At 45.0% G+C, this 25406-nt stretch overlaps 1 protein-coding gene across 3 annotated transcripts in view; it reads left to right on the forward strand.

The window, feature by feature from the left end:
* Positions 1–19340: 19340 nt before the first annotated feature.
* Positions 19341–25406, forward strand: part of DSP (desmoplakin) — a 39578-nt gene continuing 33512 nt past the window's right edge. For all 3 annotated transcript variants that reach the window (XM_074899646.1, XM_074899647.1, XM_074899648.1), the window contains exon 1: positions 19341–19927. In XM_074899646.1, the coding sequence (XP_074755747.1) occupies positions 19737–19927 (191 nt within the window). In that variant the 5' untranslated portion in view covers positions 19341–19736. The remainder of the gene's footprint in view (positions 19928–25406) is intronic.

Here is a 25406-nt window from a genome sequence, read left to right on the forward strand (position 1 = left end):
AGGCTATTTGATAAAGTGGTTTGAAATAAAAAGCTTTCAACAGAGGTATTCAGCAGGATGGGTTTATGAGCTCTATGCTACAAAACACAGCAAGAACATGAAGACCCCTTGCAGGCTTCCCCGAAGGTCCCCGAGGCAGCCTACAGAGCAGGTCTCCAAACCGGGCTGCTCAGCTATCGGACTGCAGCCACCACTCAGCCCATTTGGGGCTGAACTGTTGATGAGAGCTGTGTCTGCCAGCTTGGGCTGCTGCTGCAAGGCACTGGAGAGCACCAGGAATGGGCATTATGGTAAAAGATTTTTATAAAGGCAGCAGGGGGCTTCACTCGCTTCCTGTGCTGATCATGAACCTTTTGAGGATGAGAACATGGTCATAAGTAAGGCAGGATTAAAACGAGAGCATGTCTGAGAACAATGCTCAAGGATGACATTTGGTATTAGCAGGAGACATCAACATTTAACGTCATTGAATGCTACACACCAGTCACGTTGTTTCATGTTGCACTCCTTGGCATTGGTTAGGGGCTATGAATTGGACAGGGAGTCCTTCCCTGAGATACTTACCTCTTTTTCCTTGGCATGGTATGCTAATGAAAGCCTTAGCCCAGCTCTTTCATCTTGTCCCATGTTTTCCTTTGTTGGTGTAGAAAGGCAGCAAGGGAGGGGGCCCAGGCTGGAGAATGAGAGATAAAGCAAGTTTGTTTATAGCTGAGTCAGAGGACAGTCAGATGGAGAGTTTTCATTGTAACTTAAAAGCTGCATTAATCACTGGGACTGCAGCTACTCCCACTGATGGCCAGAAAAAGGCCTCGGTGTCTCACAACTTTGCTGATACCAAATGAGTTCTCTGTAAAGGCTCTCTCCTAGCTGGTACAATTAGAGTGTTTTAATAGGCATGCAGGATGTGGAAAGATTTTTAATTATCTTGTGTTATACACAGTCTAACCTCGGCAGGAACAATATATAATTTCCGATTAAGTGAAATTATTTTGTATAGTAGTGATGTAATTGGAGCATCACTGGGCCAACTGGCTAAGAGTGGCAGTTTCTGTAAAAGAAATAAGGTCTGATAACGCTAATGCCTTATCACATTGCGTATACTAACATGGGGCTTAGTGAGAAGCAGTCGTTTTGGTACAGCCTGGGTGAAATCATTGGTCAAATTTACAGAAGCCTTTGACTGTCTATGCTCAAACACATGCATGTTGAGGGCATGTAAATATGGGGTTTTTTTTCTCCCCCTGGTGTCCTTTAAAGAAGGGAGAGGTAAGATTTCCTTGGTGAACACTCTATCCCAGCAGAAGGAAGTTCATCACTTTACCCATTGGGCTTCAGCAGATGCCTTCCACTGAGGCTCTTTGGGCTTCCAACTGGATCCATATTCCTCAGTGCCAAGCAGAAGCTTTTCTAAAGAAGCTGCTTGAGTTACTATAAATCCCAGTGAAAACAAAGGGTGCTCACTAAGGCATCTTTGAAAAGTCTGTTCTTAAACTGATAAAAAAGTGGAGGAACTAAGGTGACAGATTATTCATTTATCTGAATAAGAATAGTATAAGAATGGGGGAAAAGATCGCAAAACTCCCAGTTTTTCATTTTGGCACTTCTGTCCTCAGAGACACTGACCATGTTAGACCCTCAGGTGTTGCTTCATCCCAGTTTCTGACTCTTTGGACATGCTCAGCCTCTGCTGTGGGCAGGGGCGTGTTTGGTACCTCTAAATTCAGAGCTGCCTTACCCTGCCTGCTTCTGCGTCTCCTGCCAATGCCCAGACAGGCAGCAAAGCGGCAGGCTGCTGTGGCCAGTGCCAGCAGCTCCCCAGTCCAACCCTCCCTTGCCTCTGTCTGGAGCTTACCCTCTCCTCCCTGACACTGTAGATGGTTCCCACATATCCTTGGCTTTCCTCTTTGCCAGCCCTGTGTTTGCTGGAGCCAACATGATGTCTACAATATGTACAGCGCACAGGGTTCAGAGTTTCTATTTATCTGATTTCCTAGTGTGTGTGCTTTTTTATATCCCTCCTATAAAAGTTATGTCTCCTCAATATTTTCAAGTCCCATGGATGGCTGCACATAGTCCCACTTGCTCCCAGCACCACACTGGCTGGCAGTGTAGGTATTGCTCCTACTCAGCCCTGTTGCTGTAGGGGTCTGTTTTATACCACCGCAGGCATTTTTTTCTTCTTTCTTTTTTTTTTTTTTTTTTTTCCTCTCCTCCACTTTTTGTTGTTGGCAAAGTGATTGCCAAGCAGGGCAGTCATTTTCAGTCTGGAAAGCAAGTGAATGTCGAGGAGGAGATGGAGGGTGTGCAGAGTGGCAAGCGCTTTTGGCTCTCTGGTGCAGCACCGCAGCGGGGCAAACCCATAGCTGCAGAAGGAAGTGGGCATTTCCTCGAGTTTAGAAAGTGAAGCGCTGGCTGGATCTATGCTGCAGAGCACTCCCTCTCCACTGACAGTTGGCTGTGTGGGTTATTTTCAGCCTTTATTGTGGTACCTATATAATCACAGCTTGCTAGATCTATAAAAAAATAGTACCTCGTGCTCTCTGCAGGGCTAACTGCTAATTACTTGCAGCCATTGGTGGCACAACAAACCCAGGCAGCCATCCAGATGGCATGTTTCTACCTGTGTCTGAGTGTGAATGATTTATATTTTATTGATAGTGAGGGGATGGGATGGTGGAAGCCACCTGCCTTCCACACCCATTGCTCTGTGCTAGGACAGCCTTGTGAGAACTGGGAGCTGTGTTAGGGATGCAAGAGGCAAGGCTCCTAGCCCAGGACAAGAGCATGCCCTTCAGAATGCTCAGATCCAGTGCAGCTTTGGAAAGAGTAAATGGGAAATAGCTCATCCTGGAGGTGTTTGGCTTGCATGTTGATGTGGTTTCTTGCAAAGGTGGCTATAATCTCAGACCAAAAGCTGCTGGTTGGTCAGCTTGAAAATCCTTCACACCTAAATGTGTGAAGGAAATACCTGTGGACAGCCTCTGCTTCAAGGTAAAGGCTTGGGATGCATGGAAACTTGTATGCGCTACCTGCCTTTCATTTATTCTTTGAAAGTTTTCTCTGTGTTCTCAAATGTCACCTACCAGCAGCTCTGGAAGATTCCCACCAAAAGATGGATTTCTAGGCTGTTGACTGTTTTACATCAATTCTTGTTAGTATACAGGGGAAAAGGAAAATGATTCCTTCCTCTCCTCTTGAAACACAAACAATTCTTAGCCCTGTTACAATTGTATTCATCATAGGATTATCCAAACTTTCTTTGTGAGGAATGTTTCCTTCTGAAGACCACTGCTGGAGGGAGAGTTCTGGGGCAAGATGAATAGCAAGTCTGGATCAAATCTGGAGCCTCTATGCTCCTTTCCACATTGAATTTGCTCACCTCAGCTTTCTACTTTCCACACTCATGTACGTTTCTAGCCTCACTGTTTCACATGAGGTTGATGTTAGTGTTGCTCCAGGAATCACATAAATAAGGGAGGTGGGCTGAGGCTAGTGTAGCCAGGACATATACACATAAAGCAGATAAACCCACACAATATTTTCAAACAGCAGTCTCAGTGGGTAGCTGCAATGCAGCAAATCCATCCCCCGTGTGCAGCCACTGATAGCAACAGATTTAAATGTGTGTTTGGCACAATGCGTGGAGTTGAACATTTATCTAATCTGCCCTTGTGGCTTTTAGTACCAGGGATCACAGGTTGCAGACTGACACCATCCTCCTTTGACCTCTCAAGCAGGCTGCAGGAGCTTGAGCAGTAGGGCAGGGGCCTCAGCTCTCCCAGGTGATGTGGAAAGGGGCAGAGGGCCACTAGGGTAATTTTAATTTCAGATGTTGGGGGGTGGGAGCCTGCCTGTATTTCCCAGTTCTCTAGGACATGTGTGAAGATGGCAGATACAACACAAGGGACCACGAGTGGATCATGCTGTAAAAAGAAGATAAGTTGTCTTGAGCAGACTGCAGCTTAGAAACATAGCGACCTTATAATCCAAAAAACTCGTGCCAAATTATTCTATGTAAGCAACAAACCTGTTTCACCATAAATCACATATTTCTCCAGGCCACATGTTTGTACAAACTGAGCTGATATGCCAGTCACTGAAATTAGTCTCCAGTCCTTTTGCATCTCATGAGCCATTGGTGCAACAGTGCAGAAGGGGAAGCACTAAAAGTTATGCCTGCAATGTGGATGTACGTTTACATTTGTAGTATAAGTGGAAATTTAGATAAAAGAGTACCCAGCTGGTGCCAGGCAGTACCTAATCTTCTGATAAGTCTTCCAAGGTACCATAAGCCTGGAGTGCTACTTCACAGGCTATGAAAGACAAAATTAATTTCCTTTTCTTATATTAATCAGAGGAGACCACGTCAGTTTATTCTCCATGCCACCCTTGACCCACAAGAGTCTGACCACACCAACAATGATGGAATGACAAACACAATGGAAAATCGTGCTTGTTTCAGTCAGAGCTCTTTATCCTGGAGGCAGACAGACCATGCTGCAGATCTTACCCCTCCTCTTTTCACAAGGTAAGTTTGGCAAGAGCCAGTTTTCCAGTGTGCCAGGCCTCCCTTAGGATACGCCGGCTAGCCAGGGTTGCGAGGGGAGGGGAAAGACACAGCAGCTCTCTGCTGAGGCAGCACCAGAAGCATGCCAGAAAAATTCTTAACCACAGATCTGTTATTAGCTGCATCAAGATAAAAGGCATATTTTATGGAAGTAATACATTCCAGTGTTGCACGTGCGAGTCAGGAGATGGACAGCATGCATATGAATGCATTCTCTGTTTGTTTGAATGTATTATTACAAGTCTGTAGGATCAAATATTTGTTACTTAAATAATGCTTAATAACAGATCTTGGGACCATCCTATCTGGATGTGAGTGGCATAATGGGGCTGTAATATGCTTTGGTATTTTGTCGTGGCTTTCTCTTTTGTTGAAAGACTTTTTTTGTGTATACTGTTTTCCCAGGTGAGATGCAAGATGCAGGGGTAGAGCTGTAGTAGCCAAGATGATTTAAGGATAAAAGAGAAACCAGGTTTGTCAAGGGACTAAAAATCTTTTATCAGATCAAGTAATATGGCTGGTAATATAGACAAGCTTTCCACCTCAGTATCCCTTTATCATGTCTCTTTTTTTCCCACCTAAGCTTTCCTAGCTAGTTCCATATAAGGTACCACTTCGCCCATAGCTGGGCAGGACTGAGGTGCTCTCACACTGTTTGCTAATCCAGGAATAGGGGGAGGTTAAACTGTCAGCTTCATAGACCTGTAATCCAAAATGATTCTTTGAAGTTGATCTTTTCCTCTTGAAGCTCTTAACCACCCCTGTCATACAGCTGTCTGAAGTAAAATCGGGATTGCCGATTGCCTATCTTTCCAAAAGTTATGCTTTAACTCAGCCACAAAATGTGGGTTTGATTCAAGAATAGATTTACAAGGTGAGTCTGTCTTGTGCCAGGGACCAATTATATTATCAAAACAGTTCCTTCTGGCTTTAAAATGTTAATCTCTATGAAAAGTAGCCAGCTGCTTTTTAGCTATGGCTGTATGCAGGATAGGGCATGACTTAGAAAATGGTCTCTGCTATGTCTCTTACAGCTATCTTGTGCTGGCATACCCAGCTGTTCATTGTGTTTGCTGCTTTTCTGCAAGGCACTGGTTTGCTGACCTCCTGACAGTGTCTGAGGGCTTTCATGGATGAGAGGAGGGTGTGGAAAAAATATCCTTTACCTGGTGCAAACTGGGATTCCTGCAGTTGCTGGGCTGGAAGTCCCCAGCTGGGTGGGTTTCCCTGCTCCCTCATGCTGGGGACACGAAGTGCGGGTTTGCAGGCTGTGGGAGCTCACCATGGGATCCTGGCTCTCTGTAAACCTGCTGTGTTTCGTGCACCAATCAAGTCTGCTTTAGCCCTGCATCTACACATGCCTGCACAGCTCCTGAATTTCTGAGTTGCCTTCCAAGGCATTGTTTTTTGCTGCTAAGGCTCACACTGTGCCTCACGTCCACTGAAGTTTAAATCCTTAGTATAGGGTCAAACTGCCCTCTGCTAAATGAATATGACATTCATAGAAAAGCATGAACATTGCACACAGAAATATGTTGTGTTGCTCCTCTCTGAGAGCAGTTATCAGCCCTCTTCTTGCAGGTATTAAAGAGAGAGATAACATCAATAGGTCAGAGGAGGGAAGGTCTGTAATTCATATATGGACTTTTTTTTTGAATCTTTTGAAAAAGGGACAAAATGTATTCTTTTAACGAAATCATCTGTATTTAAAACTTGTAGGAAAAATCAAAATGGTATCTTCATAAGTCCTTGCTTCCCATGATGGATTATCCTGCATGTATCTATTGTTTAAGCCAGCCTCCCTCACCCCTGCACTGCTCCCCCCACACTCCCTCTCTCCAGGTTTTCCTGTCTCTCTGCAGTGAGTTTGGGACCTCTTGCCTTTCCAAGCGATGCCCTGTGTGACCCCCTCGCTCGTATCTGCTCACACATTCCTTCCTTATCTTGCTCTCACGCTGCTCCAAATTCCCTCCGGACCATAGACCATACGTGTTTACAGATCCCAACTTGGTGCCTTCTAACAAAACTGGCTTTCATCCTGACAGTGAGTCATATGACCTTCCTCTCTTTTTTTCCAAAACCTTCTGTATATGCATGAACCCTTTAAACAGCGGCATCTGAAATGTTTCTCCATCAGTCTCCACATTTGTATCTGTCTGCTTGTATGATCAATGTTTATATTAGGTAGTTATTGTGCTCTTCTGAATCTGTTTTAGCTGTATTTTGACTAGACTGTGGTGACCTTCAGGCAAAGGCTCTGCTGTGCATGTTTATATATCACTAAATACACTGTTGATGCTCAGTAAAGAAGAACATTATTCATCTTTGAAAGGACTTCGAAATTACTTTCAGGTGAGGAAGCAGCTGAAGAAAAATCTGTGGGTGAGAATTTGGTCAGGTGAGAATTTGGTCAATAAAGCCAATGGGAATTCTGCCTCAGAGTGGTTTTGAGTACAGTCTTACAATTCTTCTTGTCCTGCTGTAGGTTTAGATTGTTAGTTTGGTTTGTCTTTATATAGATCAAATATTGTCTATATAAAGTTCCCCTGCTTTCTTAAGTGCTGCAGATCCAAATGACTTCTGGGTTTGTAAATATTGCTACATTTTGCTTGTTAAAAAAAAATGTGATCTCACTTAAGCTTCTTTTTTTTTTTTTTTTTTCCCCAAATGGCTCACACGGGGCCACAGCTCCCCTTTTTGGGGCGATATTGAGCTTTAGGGACAGCAGACTCTGAAATACACTGAATGTGTGTTGCCACAACACCTATGCCTAAATGTGTGGTGCTGTTGCAGATTCGGCCCTGTAGAAAGCCTATTGTTTATCAGTGTGAGAGGCCCCACCCCAAACAGTAATTAGAGCGAAGCTCATGTCATGAATCTGCTGGCATCCCAAGTGAAGCCAGTGTTCCCTGGGAATGGAGGTTATCTCCTCCCTTTGCTGCTGGTCCTTTGAACTTCCTGTGGGCAGGGAATCCTTCTGTTTTCAGCTAGAATAAAAATTATGAAACTACCCCTGCTCTCCTGGCCGGAGTTCACGTCTAATTAACTTTAACAGGAGTCATAATTTTAAGAGTGATTTTTCAAAAGAGTTATAACTCAAGACAATTAAGGCTTGAGAGAGAGTGTGCGAGACAGGGAGGGAAGGAAAATAGAGGCACTCCTTGGGGCAGGGCACTTCATGAGTATTAAACAGATGTGACTCATTCCTGCCTCTAGTCCCAGCAGAAGTAATACCTTTTGAATAAGTTCTGCGTGCTAGATAAAAACTTGTTTGCTGGTGCAAAAATCATAGCACGCATGTTAGAACAAGTGCCCTGATGGGCTATTCCCATTAAAAACAATGGCACGCGGCAGTGGCTTTTTCAGTCTGTTGGTTTAAATTGGATACAGGTCTTTTAGCTGTGGAAACTTGTTGAAGTCTGCAGAAAGAAGGGATAAAGGGGAAGGAAATGCAGACCAAAGAATAAGTGAATGAATTCAGTTGCCCTTCTGGAGCAGGATGGTTTTATTCTTATTATGTGTGAAATATGTGGTAGTGTATATGGAATATATCCATCAGAAAATTTGACAGGCCAAACTTGATCTATTGAAGATGTGTGAAACTAGAAAGGAGATTATAGCAGTATAGAACATAAAAATGCTGGGGACCCCTAGGTCTGATTTTTTGTGTATTTATTTAAAGGTAGTTCTGCATGTAGTAGTGAAGCCTTTGTATATATGATAGGCATCCTCTTAAGCCAGGGCATCCCACAGACCTCTCCCAGAATCGATGCCATAGACGACAGCATCTCTGTGTGAAGGACCAAACCTCCTGTGAATGTACAGAAAATCAGGTTTTATGACAGAGGGTTGTAGGGAAATCTCCTGCTGCTACTACAGGGGCAATCCCTATCTTTACTAGTGTTGTGAGAATTCTAGAGGAAACAGGGTTTTTTTTTACCACAAAATTGGCTCACAGCAAGGTTTGTTAGGGTAGTGGTTAAAACAGAGCCAGAGAGCCTACACAAAATCCATACCAGTGTTCCTGGTGATAGGCTGTTGCTAAAACAATGATGGACTATTTCAGTTAAGGGCTGTATCCACAGAGGGGATGGGAGATTCTTTCGCAGGGGTGAGGAGGTGGTGGCGGGAGGGATGGCTTATGTCATGCATCATTACTCTGATTATAATCTGCCACACAGAGCATGTCCACACCACAGCTGAAGGTGCAACTGCAGCATGGGTGGACTCTGTTGGGCTTCGTTTAGTGGTGCCGACTCAGGTGGTAACGGCAGTATAACAACAGCAATTCAATATCAGCATGTAGCAGCCCAAGACCTCAGGCACGTATTCTGGTCATTGGCCACGCTAAGCCCCTGCTGCTGGAGTTTCATCACTGCAGGCACCTGGTTGAAGCTAAACCCCAGACTTTTTGCTATGCTGTGGTCATAGGCAACCCCCCACAGCTGGCTAGTCAGCCACAAGGGTGGGTTGCAGGCTGCTTCTGGTACAGCACAACCACACATGAGACCTGCTTGGATCACTCATCTAGCCAGGAAGCAGGCATATATTCTCCCCTAAAAATAATGAAGTCACAGTACATCTGCCAGTTTCTCTGACCAGCTCTTCACGGTAATGCTTTCTGCCCTCCCTGAGAAATCTTTGATTTCAGCCATTCAGTGCTGTACCACCTCCAGCTGTTCCCACAGCTTTTCCCTGAAGCAGACTTCCAGCAGCCCTGTAGAAAACTGCTCATCTGCTCCAGGTGAAGCAACACAGCAAAATTAATATCTTAGTATGACGAGAGGCTACAAGTGAGCCTACACAGTCCATGGTCTGATTGGGAAGTAAATCCTGACTGCCTCGGGAAGAGAAGTTTGACCTACTAAGCAGTGGAGTGTCTTGTGTCCTTGGATCTGGGACTTGGGAATTTTGTGCCCTCTGGGAGGGAGTGAGTTGATTTTCTCAATGCAGGAGCCTGGGGGCAAACCAGCATGTAAGTGGTACGGACAATCAGGGGCCCAGGAGTGCAGTGGAGTGAACCGCAATGATAGTTTAAATGTGTCCTAAGGATGTTGCTTGATAGTTTTACAGCATATTGTTGTTCAATGAAAATGAATCTTAAACTGTAAATCAGCATGTTTTCCATTTATTCATAAGAATTTTCATTGTTTTCTGCTTGTAATATTTCTAATGTTAGCATAGCCATTATGTTGTCTCATCTCATTAGGTTGGCTCATCTGGCATCTCTCAGAGATGCCAAAATACAGGGGAGGTTTTTGGAAAGTATTTCATCAGTACTGTTACTGGGGAAATTATGACCAGCTGTAGTGTTTTAACATGCTTGAATGTGGATATCACTAACACTTGAACACATCTATATCCCTTATTCTTCCATTATAAAAACAATGCTGACAGCTCCACCTTCTCTTAAAAGCTATCATCCAGCAACAAGAATTAAATAAATAAATAAAAAAAACCCCAAACAAAATTCCCCTAGGGAAAGTACTATCTTCATCCACCCAGAAGAGAGAAGTATCAGAGTCTCTACTGAGTCTGTCAGAACTTGTGTGTATGCTACTGAATAACGAAGGAGGTGGTCTATGCCCTTTGGAATAAGGACATTTCAGAGCAGATATGGTGTGTTCATGTTGCTATCAAACCTTTCTGAGGGACAGTGATGAATGTGAAAGCTTTGTTACATGAATGAGAAGGTGGTGATTTGGAATAGCCAACATGGCTTTACCAAGGTTAGATCATCAGATCACACAGGCTTTGTGGGACCTCCAGAGGTCTCTCATCTCACCCCTGCCCAAAGCAGGTCCAGGTACAGCAGGTTGCTCAGGGCCTTGCCCAGTTGAGTTTTGAGTATCTCCAGCATGGAGACTCCACAGCCCCTCTGGGCACCTGCTTCAGTGTTTACCCTGATGGTAAACTTATTTTCCCTAATGTCGAGTGGGAATTTCCCTGCTTGACCAACCTGATTTCTTTGTGTGATAAGAGAAGAGCAGTGGTTGTTATCTACCTTGACTTTAACTTAATGTTAGACATGATCTCCTACAGCACCTTTTTATCTGAGCTGGAACATTCTGGTCTGGACAGATGGATTAGTAGATCCATTTTTTACCATAGGGTAAAAAACTGACTTGTTTGTTGAGCTTAAAGGGTTCATATTGTACCTGGAGGCCTTTACAAGCAGAGTTCTTCAGGGATCTATTCTGGCAATTTAATATCTTTGTCAGTGACGTGAAAGAGGAGACAGTATGCACCCTCACCAAGTTTTCAGCTGACACCAAACTGAGAATAGCAATCAACATGCTCCAGGGTGTAGGCCTGCCACTCAGAGGGACCTGGGCAGCTGGAGGAAGGGGCCAACGGGAACCTTATGAAATTTGACAAGGATGAATGCAGAGCCCTGCAACTGTGGTGAAATAGCTCCTTGCAACAGTACAGACTGCTGATGAGCTCTGTGGGAAAGGACATGCTGCTGAGCAGAAGGCTAGACACTAGCCAGCAGGGAAGGCCAAGAGCCTGGTGTGGGCTGGGCTGTAGCAATGTGAGCACAGTCACCAATGGAGGGGAATGATCTCTATGATCCTCCTCTATGCAGGACTCATTAGATCCACCTAGGGTATTTCATCCATATTTCAGCACCAGTTGATAAACTTGTTACTAAGCCACCAAGATGGTTGGAGTTTGGAGACCAGCCCTCTAAGGAGAGGCTGAGGGACCACGCCTTGTCCAGCCCAAGGATGAGACATCTTCAGAAGAACCTAAAAGCAGCCTGTCAGTATCTATGAGCCACCAAAGCTCTTCACAGTGGTGCCTGGTGAGAGGACAACAGACAGCGGTCATAAATTGAAACAAGCGAAGGTCCAACTGGGTATGAATATTAACTTTTCCCCATAAGGACAACAAGCAGTGGAACAGGCAGTGAGGTTGTGCAGGCACCATCCTTGGAGGTGTTCAAGACGTTGCTGGACAAAGCCTGGAGCAATTTTTTTATCATAGTTAAAGGGCTTTGAGCAAGAGGTTGAACTACAGACCTCCTGATGTACTTTCCGACCCGAGCCATTCTGTGATTTCTTGTTAAAACTCAGAAGGCAGACAGACCTTATTACTTAAGTCGTTCAGTATCTAGAAGCCCTGGTGTTGTCCTAGTGGTGTCAGGTATCAGTGTTAGTGCTTATACACAAAAGTTCAGAAAAACTTACGGCCAATGGCGGGCAAAACTTTATAGCAAAATATGTCCAACATACATGAGTCCCCTCCTCCTCCTGCCCAGCGCTGCTGCCTAGGAGCTCCCCTCGGGCACAGTGTCTCATGCTGCTTCCCATATGCCCTTTGCCCAGCTCAGAGGCAGGTTGAGCGAGCTCTGAGCACTCCCGCCTTTCCCAGAAGAGCCAGGTTGTGGTTCCTCTTGTTCTTCTCTGTGTCAACAGAGTGCATTAGCTACAAAAGCACAAGAAAGTGCACTGCTGTAAACAGTAGCCCAGTTCATAATTATTATTTTATTGCTTTCTTGAGGACAAAACTGGCATTTTTTCAAGGATGTAGCTAGAGTCTGTCCTGGAGGTGAGGCCATACCTCTCATGCAACTGACAGGACTGGACTTAAACTCATACTACTTTTAACAGAGTTGCACAGACAAGCGAGATTTCTGCTTATGTTGAAGGAAATCACATATACAGTATGTCATACACTGTTCTACATGGAGTGGTCTTCCAGTATCTGTTTACAGTGTTTGTTTTAAGGACTATTTGAGCACATCTAGTTCACCAAGACATGTGCACAAGGAGGCATTGTTACAGTAAGTTGATCTTGTTTATTACAATGCCATTTGGAGGTGATTTCCCAGGAATCCACACAGAAAATAAAACTAAGGAGAGCTGTCAGTCCCTCAGTGCTGGCGTAAGAGTTCAGAGCTGTGCCGAGATTAACTTGAAGCAATCCTTTTTCTTCCCTGTTTCCCATCAAAGTATTTTTTTAAAATTGATGTTAACCTCACTGCTTCTTAGGCTGCTAATCATGCAAAAGATGAGCTTTTTAATGAAACAGCAGCCTGTGTCCTAAAGGGATCTAAATGATCCTAGCAGAAAAGTGTATCTGAACAGAAAAGGGGGAAATAAAGTGATAATTTTATTTCCTACATGTCTGACTCAGACCTACTTATATAGAGAAGATTTTGCAGATACTGACAGACACATCCAAATCACATGGAGGGCTGGGAAGAAAACATTAATGCAAAGTGGCCTGTTTAGCATCTCATATCCTATTAGGGCTCTAATCCTCTGGTCTCTTTATCAGACTTTTGTAATTACATGGAGCAGAGAATGAGAAGGCGGAAAACTAAATGCAATTGATTCTGCTATTTGAACTACAAGGTTCGTGTAGGTGGTTGGGGGAAGGAAGTAAAGCACACCAGCTCTTGAATGCTGAGCAGCAACACTATAGCAATAATTGAGGACTGAGGAGGAAGAGAATATTCCATTGCAAGTCTGAGTGAAACTTAGGCAGTGCTGGAATTTGGTCTAGACAGGAGGACACTTCCACATTTACATCGTCACATCTTGAAAGTTGTGGTAATCACAGATGTTTCACGATCCCCAGTGGCTGCCTCGTAGTATTCTGGTCCCACTGCTGACAACTACTCAAGATTTAAATGAGTTCTAGTGATGGTTGTGCTTTTGTAATGGAGGAGAATATGGCTGTAATAAAAGAGCTCCCATTTCTGTTCAACATGGCTCAGCTGGAAGGAGGAAAAAGACTGACTTCAGCTTCTCACTTCTGAATTTGTCTTCAGAAACTTATGGGATGTGTGTGGGACAGAGGAGGCTGTGTCTTTTTTTTGCTCACTTGTAGTGCAAACTTTATAGGAACAAAATTCCCTGCGTGCTTGGAATAAAAAAGACTCTTAGGAAACTTTCTTAAGTCAAATTTTACACATTTGAAAAGGCTTTTTCAGCACAAAGCAATTCTTAATGCTGCTCTCACTAAGTATCCTGAGATCCCTTTGGTGTGGGGAACTCTTGCTGGCTGGGTGTACAAGCTGGAGCACACGACACTGTGATAACGTCTGGAGTTTGTAGAGAGGGAGTCTTGGTAAGGAGGTTTCCAAATCTACCAGGAGATAAATTGCCCTCCATAGCCTTGGGGGTTTGGAGAACAAAATATTCCTGTAAGGATGACACCTCCACTCCTCAGCTGTGAGAAGCAGAGCTTCTGGCACAGTAAAGAACTGAATCTCTATCTTCCCTGGTTGTTATCAAAATAGTTGTGGTATGACCCACAAATTGAACATGAAACGACAGGTCTGCTTGCAAAAACTAATGCGAAGTGAGTTAATTGGCATTCTTTTGTATATATTAGATCCAATTCTCCATTGTCCTCCACAGCCTGCAGCCATTATATACCATGAAAGTTCAGCACAGTTAAGATGTGCATGAAAATCTGTTTTAAAAGTCTTACTTTTCTCCATTAAATTGGTAAAGATACTAGGGACCTTTATAACTGCTCTGATCTGGTATTCCCTCTTACAAGTTACAAGGTATTTTTAATTATGGTAGTAACATTTTAATAAGGCTATCATGCCTGGGGCCAATGCCTTAACCCAGTTATTTGACAAGTCGGGCTGACAGGCATCTGTTACAATGTGCAACCTTGCTAATGGAGGATTTAGGGTAATGAGGGGGAACCAGGGTATCTACAGTGCTACTGTAGCAGTTCCCATTTGACCCTTCACTCCCATTTCCAAGAGTGAGGACACAAGCAGAAGAAAGGGATGGGTGTCAATAAAATCATAGTGCTCCTTATCCCCTTAGGCTTACAGATAACTGGGTATAAACTAGAGCAGCCCCAGTGTAAAGATCCCTTGAGAGCTTCCACTGTCCCGCTTCTCTTGTACTGCACATCGCTGAGCTGCACTGTGGTATCTAACACCAATTATCAAACTGTCTGAATAATGAGGGGGAGATGTACCTTGCCAAACGTTCATGGTTTATTAAAATTTAATTAATCCTCACAAATGAATGTATTTTGCATGCATGTCATGTGGCTGAAAAGATTTTTGTCCCACTACTAAAGAATAATTAGTCAGAAATAGCCTTGTATTAAGTATCTTTCTCTGTGTTACCTTCTCAAGCTCCAGAAAATGTCACCAGTTGTTGATGAAGCAGAATTGTGAAGTGAGCTTTTAAAGGAACAGAAATAATGTAACGTTAAATAATTGACCTTGTGCCGTCACTCTTGGGGTCCTTTGCTTGCAGCTACAAGAAATCAAGAGCTGTGTAGAAATATTGTGTGCATGCTCTGTCAGTCATGGTGGGACCGTGGTGGGAAAAGGATGTCACCTGTTGGTCTCCTCCACCTGAAGCAAAACAGCAAGGCATCCTGAAACTTCGTCTGAGTAGTCAGTCAGGTTTGACAAGGCTGACACATCTCTTACCACACCCTCTACTTTTACATGGTATAGAAGGAATTGTGCAGTCATAAAATGCATTCCCTCCACCTGAATTCAAAGACTTTTTTTTTTTTTTTTTTAACCTTACCAGAAATTGGTAGTCTAATATTCCAGGAACTGTCTAAAAGGAGCACCGCGGATGTTCAGGGACCTGAGAATGACAGCTCTTAGCAAGTAGTCCTGGGTTTGACTGGTCACAGGCTCACACTGAGCACCTTGTGTCAGTCATTCCTTGCCCTCCCCAACCCCACCAAACACTTGCTGGGGCATAGCTACATTTTAAAATGGATTGTGCTGCAAGGCCAGCAGGTGCCATAACTAGGCACCAGTTGAGTGTATTTAAGATATATATTCCCCATGACAGAGATATCTTTGAGTAAGTTGTCTGAGCCCTCTCTGTTATTGATGACATTTCAGACCATCTCTGCAGTAGCTATGGAGGTGTTGCTACTGGCACCAGCTGGTGAGCCTCTCTTCCCTTGCAGAGAAGAGCTCAGACTGTGGACTTGGGAGTGTTGACTGTGAATTTCCTGGTGAGAGTTCAGCCTGTGTGAAGTGAGGAAGTAGAAGTTCCCAGGACTGACCTTCAGTCATAATAAACACAGACTTTGTGAATGCTGCCACTCAGCATAAGCTCTCGCCTCGCAGGCAGCCCTTGCACAGGAGTGGTGGTGCACAGCAATCACTTCACAAACACGTAGCCGGATTAGTGGTTTGCACGTGCAAACTTGTCCCTACTGCCCCAAACCGTAGGAGTTAGGAACACAGAAGTCACATGATGCTTTACCTGGATGACTCGATCTCTGTTTGGAATGCCAGACCTGGTTCTTCTCAGCCTACAAGAATGGAAATCAGTTACCAAGTCATATTTAAATTTGTACTTTGAATGTCAGATGTCATTGATTATCAATGTGTTTCAGCTATTTTAAATTTATTTGGTTCCTCTCCATGCAAGGAGGGCATTAAAGAGAGGATATCATTAAATAAGCTCAGAAGATGGCATGTGAAATAGGAGGGGCTGGCACCTACTGTTAAAAGTTGTTAATTAACACACCATTGAGGGGAATTTCAGTGTGCCCTTGGGAACTCAGTTCTTAAGATAAAATACAGATGTCTCACTGGTATAGACAGGGACAAAGACAGCTTGATACGTTCACCTTCAGGTAGTGTCCTGAATAATTAATGACCCATTATCCAGCAACCAAAGCTTAAAATAGAGCTTTTGGACACCCCATTTGGGGTTGGGATAGAGCCTTTTATGAAACCTAGAGAGATAGATTATGCCTAGCCCTAGTATTATGTATAAAGGAGCTTCACTCTTTACTGAAGTGGTGTTCAGCTGTAGCCCCTTTGCCTCTTTGGAACTTCTCTCTTCTAATATCCTCAAGGTGTCTCCAATTTCAGAGGAGGTGAGTTAGGATACAGAGGCTGCAGCATGGACCTTGGCCTCTAGCTTGATTTAAGGTGCCCTGAGGGAATATTTAGACTAGCTTGCTTAAAGAGTGTCTCCTAAGACCCAGACAGTTTTTATGGATCCGTGTCTTAAGAGGGAGAACTCCACCTTCTGCTAAGGGAGATGAGCAAGAAACTCTGAAATACTGCATTTTATTCTCTCCTGCACAGAATTTTCCTCATGAGGAAAATGGGACTCTGCAGCTTGCAGAGTTGGCTGGACACGTGCTCTCAAAAACTCTTTGAAGTCAAAGAAAGTCAAGGAACTTAAGATGTGGCCTTAGGTACATCAGGACCAGGCCTTTCCAGAAGTAGTGGAGCAAGGGTTAAGTGAGATCGTCCAGTTATGACACTGATATTTTCCTGTAGTTGGTACAGTTATAAGCAATACCCAGGTGGCTTGATCCTGCTTCAAGATAACCGAGCCCACCTAGGGTAAGCACCCAGGTAAAATTGACTGTTTCAGGAAATAATGTTTGCATTTACTTTCATTTGCCTATGTATGGAAATAGTTAAGATAGGAGCACTGAGCTGTTTTCAGTACCAGTCCAGTCTTATCTTCTCCTCTTCATTTCAGTGGGGCTAATTGTGCAAGCAGAACCAGCAGAATTCACTTGCAATTTAAGTACATTTTTCTACATGTCCAGGTAACAGTGACTCATGCAGGCCTCTGGGTGTATCACACACATGCTGTCTTCATCACAGATAATGGAACGTCTCACTGAGCTGGCATACCAGTCCAAGCTGAAAGGTGGGGCTGATTGGAGATGGTGCTAAAACTCAGCGAGAACCTCAGATCAGTGTAACACTTTTGGATTTCTAAATACGTGTACAGATAAGCAGATAGCTCTGAAAGGAACTTGCTAAAAAAATGCTTTGTGTTCGTATGTCTAAACACAAGTGCCTGGCTTGATGTATTGCCACTCAAAAAATCTTGACTTCCAGGTACACTGGTAGTACTAATGCAGTGATCTGTATTTATGTTTCAAAAAGTTTGGACTGTAGTATCAAGGCACAAAGTCCAAGTTTCCCTCATTCTGCATGTCCCTCCTATTCTACATCTGTTTTCTACCTTTTTACTTCCTTCTTTACGGCATTAAACTTATATATTTGTTTTTCTTACTCATCCTGACTGCTTTTGTATTCTGCTCCCTAATGAGACTTTGGAATGCAATGTCAAATCATCAAATTGTGCAGATGTAATCTGTATTCAAAAAAGCACCCTAAATCCACATATATATATGTATGTATGTGTATATATATATATGCACTGATATATAATGATTCATGTTATATATAATACAGCACATATATTACAATATAGAAGTCACTGTATGACTTCACAAGTAATAGCCAACTTGTATTCTGCCTCTTTGTAGCACTCCATACAGCTCTGGGCAGTGCTGTCAGGATGCCTTTTGGGACCAAGCAACCCCACGTTTGCTTGGAGGAACTCTTGTGCCTCTGCTAGGCTGTGCCCACCATCACCTCCAGCAGCAGGGCAGGTTCTCACGTAACCTGTACCGTGAGGCTCCCAGAGCCCCAGCAGTTTCAGCGGCACTGAAGAGAATCACTCTCATTTGGTTTTCTTCTGAAAAGTTCAGAAAGTCTTGTCCTTTGGTATGTCTGTGTAGTTGCTATTTACTGTCCTGTGGCATATCACTTGGGTTTAAAATACCAGAGAAATGACCAGTGCAGGGAAGACAGAAATGGGCCCAACAGTTTATGGTGGTGATCTTCCACAAGTTTAAGAAACTTACAGCACATGCATTGTTGCAGAGCATCAGGTGACTGATATGGCTGGCTCCCATACTGCACTTTGGGGTGAAGGCCTTGGGATTATTTCAGAAAAGCCTGGCTGGGTTATTAATGAGTGACTGCTGCTTCTTATAATCGGGCCATCTTCTCTTTCTTTTCTAACACCATGGACAAGTGGCCAGACCAGCTGAGGCCGTGCCACTGAGCATAGCTAAGAAATTTTTCCCAGCAGACCCTTGAGACTGACCCAGTGGTCACTGGCTGGTAACAAAGGCGCTGCTGGGCATTCTACAGCAAACTGCCTTTGCCAACACCCTGCATGCACACAAATGTATTACAACAATTCTGTCCCTAGTATCTGGCTTATTTTTTATTTTTTGAGGAAAGCTTTCTTAACTTTCAGAGCACCAAAAGGCAGGAATCAAGAAAAACTAAGGGAAAAAGTCAGTTTAAACACCCGTTTCTGGATATCCTCTTTCTCACGCACATGCAAATGCGGTCAGTGCGTGACACACATCAAACATTTCCCGCGCTGGTGCACAAGTTTCAGGGCAGTTTCAGAAACACACTGGGCTTGCAGTATTGACCACCTTCCCAAATGTGGGACCCAATGCATTTCGGACTTGATGAAACAAACATCTACGCCGCTTTCCTGGCGAGCGCGCCGGCCCTGTGATGCGCAGGGGCCTGGGCCCATCCTCGACGTAATGGCGCGGATGTAACCGGCGCTGCCTTCTTGGGGTGCCGGTTGCTTTCCGGGGAGGAATGAGGGTGCTCCGCGTCGTGGGCACCCCTGCCCCGGCCGCCCCCTCCGCGGTCCGCCCAGCCCTCAGGCAAGCCCCGCCATGCCCCGAGGCCTCCCCGACGGCTACGGGGAACGATACAGGCCGGGAGGAAATTTTTAATGGGCTCCAACCTCCACCGGCAATTTAGGAGGGCAGTCCCCGCACCAGGGAAGGTGGGAACACCGGTGCGAGGCTGAGACAGGCCTTGCGGTGCCCAGGAGGCCACCGGGGAGCGACACTGCCGCCGCGGCGGGGAGGGGAGCCCGGGCCGGGCCGGGCGCGGCGGGGCGGGGACCGGGGCCGCGGAGAAACTCGAGGCGGCCGCCGAAGAGGCGCGGAGGACGCAGGCGAGGCGGCGGCGGCAGCTCCACGCCCAGGAGCGCCGCTTAAAACCGCCGCCGAAAGGTGTGGCTTCGCCTTTCCTCTGCCGGCGGGGAGGGGACGGGACGGGACCTCCGCTCTTGCCGCCGCCGCCGCTCTTGCCGCCGCCGCCGCCCGCCCGGCACCGCACGTCGCTGCGCGGAGCCCCTGCCCTCCCCTCACCTGCGGGCCGCGCTGATCGCCGCCGCTCGGCCCTTCCCGACCCTCGGTGGGCCGTCTGGGAGAGGCGGCACCGCGGCGGGCCCTGCCGGGGGTGAATGCCTCTCGCCCCGACGGGTCTGGGTCAGTCTCGCCGTCGCTTCCCGCCTCGCCCCGTGTCCCCCCGGGCGGCGGCCCGCCGCGCTCCCCCGCCGCCATGAGCATGAACGGCGGCTCGCACCCGCGGATCAACACCCTGGGCCGGATGGCGCGGGCCGAGTCGGGCACCGACCTGCGCTACGAGATGAGCTCCCATGTGGTGGGGGGCGGCGGCGGCGGCACCCACACCCACAAGACATACTACTACCAGAAGACCTACGGGGGGGACTACGCCTCCGACGGATACGGGTAGGTGCGGGCCGAGCCGGGCCGGGGGAGCGGAGCGGCCCCCGGCCCCGCTCCCTCGGGCCCGCCTTGGGACAGCTGCTGTCAGCCGCTGGCGGTTCGATTTCCTAGGTGTTCAACCTTGCAAGCCTTTATTTTCCTCCCTGAGGAGACCAACCTGTAGAAGGCTGTTTTTAAATGCGAGTAAAGAACCGGTTTAATTAATCTATTAAAAAACACCAACTTTTGGTGGAGACTCTCTGTGAAGAGACTAACGGGATAAAAGGCAGACTCCCGCCTTCGCGCTCGGGGGTGTAGATGCATCTGTGCTGGCTGTACTGACCCCACAGTTCTCTGCTGATAAACCCCCGCTTTGCTCTGTGATGCAAAACAAGCTGTACCGAGGTAAATTGCTTAATACCTCATACACCCAGGCTTAGCTCTCGCTGTCTTCCCCAGCAGTTGCATAACTAGGGCTAGAAAACGATTTTGGGGCCATAAACGATTTTAGTGGGAATCGTTCTCTTATTAATTTTTGAGTGTGTTTCTAGCTTTTGCAAGGCCCGGGAATTTAAGACCATGGTCTTTTATGCAGCGACCCCTAACATGTGGTGGCTGGGGAGCAAAGATGTGTTACAAGCAGCATCAGTCTGCTTTCCTCCCGGCTACCTTTTTAACTTTCCCTGTTGCTGCGAGCACGGTCAAGATCTTGTAGGCAGGGCCCCGGCTGTGAACCCTGGTTTGGAGAACGCCTGCTTTCACGGATGCAGCTGTACCGGCAATCTGCATGGATCAATTCTGGAAAAGACTTTTTTGGAGCAAAGTGGTGCTCTGAATGTGTGAAAAATAAGTGCAGTGGTCATGAAGACTTCTCCATTAATTCCCTTGGCTGGGACTTCATGGGACTGAAAAGCTGGCAACAGTTACAGTCACCGAAGGAAACAGCACTGGTCTATGATAAGGCACCTGTACAAAATGCTGCTGTTGATTATGCTTTTTTTACACATGGAATGGCTCTGTTAAACCTACTGGTCTGATTATTGATGCCACTGACTTAGGAATTGATTCAGAAGTACTGTTACATAATTTATGTTAGAATTTAAGCCCTAATTTTATGGATAGTACATCATGATTAGATTGCAGAAGGATGGGCATTAAACATACATAATAAACATCAGTTGACAACAGGCAGACTTTATTATATCAAGCAGATCTATGAATGTTTGGAGAAAGTTGGGATTACCCTAGAGAGCGTGGAGAGTTGTTTAGGTACATCAGACCTGTTGCTAGAAGATCACTGAATGAAAGACAAAACTTGCATTCTACCTGTTTTTGGTTTATTACTTTGGCCAGTTCTTAGTTTTAGTTCTTCGTTTAACTTTCGGTTTAGTGTGTGCACAGGTAAGTTAGTTACAATGACTTGCAGCTATGTCTACTTACTGTTACAGTAGTATGAGAATCCCTATTTATTGCTATATAATTAGAACAATTCAAGACTTTAACATGAGAGAGTGCACGTACTAGTAGTTCGAAATGCCATCGCTGTGTTGCATTTGTGAGGATTTGTTTGCTAGTGGTGCTCCACTGCAAATACCTTTGCTGTTTACCAGAGACATGAAAAATTAATGGCAGAACATGCTACTTCCTGGCAGATCTCTTTTTCCAGACTTTACTCTGGTGCAACTGCATTGGATTCACTAGAGTGATTTCCCTATTACTCCTGACTTTCACTAGGAGTAATGATTTCCTTTAATTTAGCATTGTTTGGCTTTTGTTACATGTTTTAAACCAGTCCATAGTTTGTTGGGCTTTTCTTTCTTAATATTCAGTGATGGTGTAGCAAGAGTGAAAAGGACAGACATGATCAAGAGGTTAACGACCTTATATCAACATATTTTCATTTACTCTTGATAACAATATTCGTATCAACTTTTTGGGAAGGCATATCTGGCAAGGAGGTTACAATGAAAGTTCCAGTTCACTTTATTGCGACGCTTCTGCATGGAACTAAAGACCCCTGCCAATGAAATCAAAATACATATATATGTATGTATTTACATATATTTTTTAATATGAAAAGATCTGATCATACAAAATAAGGATTTTTTTTTTTTTCAAAACAATATTTGTGTTTACACCTTACTGAGTTGCATAGGTTTATTTTTAATCAGTGCTGATTTGAATTAAATTGTGTCCCAAAAAACCGAGTGTTTTGTTGCTAGATAATGAAAAAAAGCAGTTGTGCCTGATTTTGCACATGCGCTGTGTGCAGAAAATACACTAAATCCTGGGCATGTTGTGTTTGCAGGGTCAGGGCCATCATCTATGGAATTGGTTTTAATAATTGCCTTCAGTCTGACATCTTCAGTGCCAAAATTTAGTGGCACTTACTGAGCTTACAAAACTGAGGCTTCTTTTTTCAGTGGGGAAGATTACTTTACCTTAATTCTAAATGCACTGGGATTCAAGTTAGGGTCTAGTCTTGTAAGTTTTGGGGCGTATTCTGCCAAACAAGTCTGTGCTGAGTATTATATTACTCACAGAGCAGTATAAGACGCTCCCTACCCTTAGGGCTCAGCAAGGTGCTTTTACAACATTCCCGGTTTCTTCTGGCTTGGGAACTCAGGATGAGCTTGGCCCTGAGTACAGATACTCAGCTTGACAGTGAGTCATGCACTTCTAAACTGCCAGTTCATCAGTCAAATATTTATCAGTGTCTTTGCTATGGACAGATAAAATCTGACATGCTGTGAGAGAAGGAAAAAAAGTCCAAGTTGTGCAGTTCTATTTGTCATTGCTGAGATTAGGGTAAAAAATAGCCTAGGATTAATGGTTACTGTGTGATATGAAAATAAATCAATTTATACGATTCTGCTTAAGAGTTAATGTAACTTCTGTGCTTTAAGTTAGAAAAGGAGTTAGAAAATCACATCACATGCCCTAACATTACTTTCATGGACTGACTGATGAAGTAAACTTGGAGAAGAGAGATTCAAAGCTGTCTTTTTGCCCTTCCCATCAGTCTTGCAGGGATCTTCAGGGTCCTGACCAAGCTGAGCAGTGGTAGGGCTGGCCTGGTAACATCCCCTTTGAGCTCCTCTGCCACAGCCTTGCGTGGGGAAAAACTGCCCTGGTGACAAACAAAAACATGGGCAGGTGAAGAGGGAAGAATGTGTCTGAATTGCTCCTGAATACCTGCCATGCCAGCACAGCCTGCACTGTGCTGTAGCTAGCCAAGAAAACGAATGGGTTTCAGTAACAGCTGGTGACACTGCCACGCCATGAGACAAAAACCAGGTTGTACCTATCCCAGCTCACCTTTTCATAGGTTCGTGCATGAGATTTCAAGCTAGGTGCCTTTGCAGGTGGGAAAGCCTCTGTCAGGTGGAGGGGTTTTGCTGCATTTCAAGTGGCTGCTCTACAGCAGAGCATATTTCCATGGTCCAGGCTGGACCCTGAATTTGGCACCTCCCTCCCCCAGGGCCTGAGCTGGGGGAGGCAGCATGCCTGCAGCCTGCTGCACCGGGCAGGTACGGCCTTTAGAAACGGTGCCCTCCTGGTGATTAATACTGGTGGGAAAATGTCCTAGGATTTTCTGCAAATAGATGTGGTAGGATCCCTTGTGAAACCCTGCTTTCTCTGAAGACGGTTAGCCTCAGGAGTCTTAAGATTTCATTTAAGTTTTTGCACGTTTCTAGTGCTATTTAGAGACCGTTTGTGCAAGATGCAGACATCTTTTGAGGTTGCACATTTCTAGCACTATTTAGAGCCCGTTTGTGCAAGATGCAGACATCTTTTGAGGTTTTTTGTCATTATGTTTTAGTCCATGTGTGTACTCGGCAGATGGGACTAGTTTGGCAAGGCCGTGGTGTGCCAAATCAGATCCTAGCAAGAAGCAGAGACATGGGGAGAACTTAGCTACAAAACTCTCGATTTCTGACACTTGCATTCACCTTCTTGGGGTGGGGGGGCAAGCTGGTTTATAGTATTTTAATTTCTGGTTACATTCTTATGGATATTGTGCTTCACCACCTTTTGCCAGCGTATGCCTGTGCATTTTCAGTGGCACACACACCCAGCTGGCAGGTGGTGGTGGATGGGTGTTGGTTTAGTCTTGTGGTGTGTGGAGGCTGTGTGCTGGGAATGCAGATTCCAGGTCAGGTTTTTCTTCTAACTTGCCTACCCTGGGCATACCAGGTAATCCCTTAATGAATGTATTGCTTGTTCAAACATGTTTGTGTGGATGGAAGAGGGGGGAGAAAAAGAGGTACTATTGTTTTGCTTAGTTGTCGAGTTACAGGAGTCACTCAATACTTTGAATCTGAAAAATGACCTTTTTTAAAGTTTCCTTTATTTTTTACATTTTAAAAATTCAAAGCATTTTTTTAAGGTTAAATATTTTGTGGAGGAATCAGAAAATTTAATAAGGATTATTCTAATTTGGTGATGTTATATCTTTAGGCCAAGAGTGTCCCCTTCTTACTTTCAAAGCTTTAAGGAGCTGTGAAGCTGCTGGAAGGCTATGTGGAGCTGCAGGATTTGCTTCTGTGTGTCTCCTTCACCCTGCTTCTTTAGACACAAATCACCCCCTGGATAACACAGCAGCCTCTTGATGAGTACTAACAAAGGCAGAAACCGGAGCAGCCTCCATATTGCAGACATTTATGTTGGGGGTGTGCAGGTCTTCAGCAGCAGGAGGCAAATGAGAAAGCAGAAGGTAGCTGGCTTTCTTCCTTGCCCCTCAGGTTCTGCAGTAATGACGACTTGGTTGGGCCTGTAAGGGTGCAAGCCAAGGGTTTACAGAGGATATATAATTTATTCAAAACATATAGCTTAGGAAATCTTTTGACTGCTTGAATAAGTCAGTGGCAGCAATAGTCAGCCCTGCTGTGTTTCAGGGATGTGGGCACCTCTGAGTTTGCTATGTCTGTCTCAACAGATAACTCAGCACGTGTCCTCCAGTGCATTTCTCAGTCCTGTTTACGGAAAGCAGGAATAGTTATTTCTTGTTTCTGTAAGGCTGGAGAGTCTCGTGAGGGTCATTGGTACTGCTCAACAGTTAAGTGCAATCCTAGTTCAAAAACTGAGGATTCACTGGTAAAGTAATGGCTGAGTTTAGCTCAGGCGGGGTATATTGCAGCAGGGAGATGTCTGAGCTACTATCCTGCCCAAATCCTGGTGGCAGCAAGGTTTGGCCTGTCCTCTCATTTCTCTGGGATAGTAAGAGTGCAGTATAGCAAGGGAGCAGCGTATTGCGCCTTGGCATGCAGCAAGCAGGATGGCTTCTGCACAGAATGATGACAACGTGAAGACGCTGTGCCTTTCCTAGGGCTCTTCTGGCAGTAGAGAGATACATAGCTACACTTTAAGATCCCAAAGTTATTCTTTTGTGTTTTGAAGTATTCTCATAATTTTAAAACAAAGACACTACACCCCATTGTTTTCCTTTGTTCCTTTATTAGTTAATAACTATTAAAACTAAGTCATTTTACTACTGAACTTG

Source organism: Athene noctua, chromosome 2, assembly GCF_965140245.1.
Source record: "Athene noctua chromosome 2, bAthNoc1.hap1.1, whole genome shotgun sequence".
Classification (NCBI taxonomy): Eukaryota; Metazoa; Chordata; class Aves; order Strigiformes; family Strigidae; genus Athene; species Athene noctua.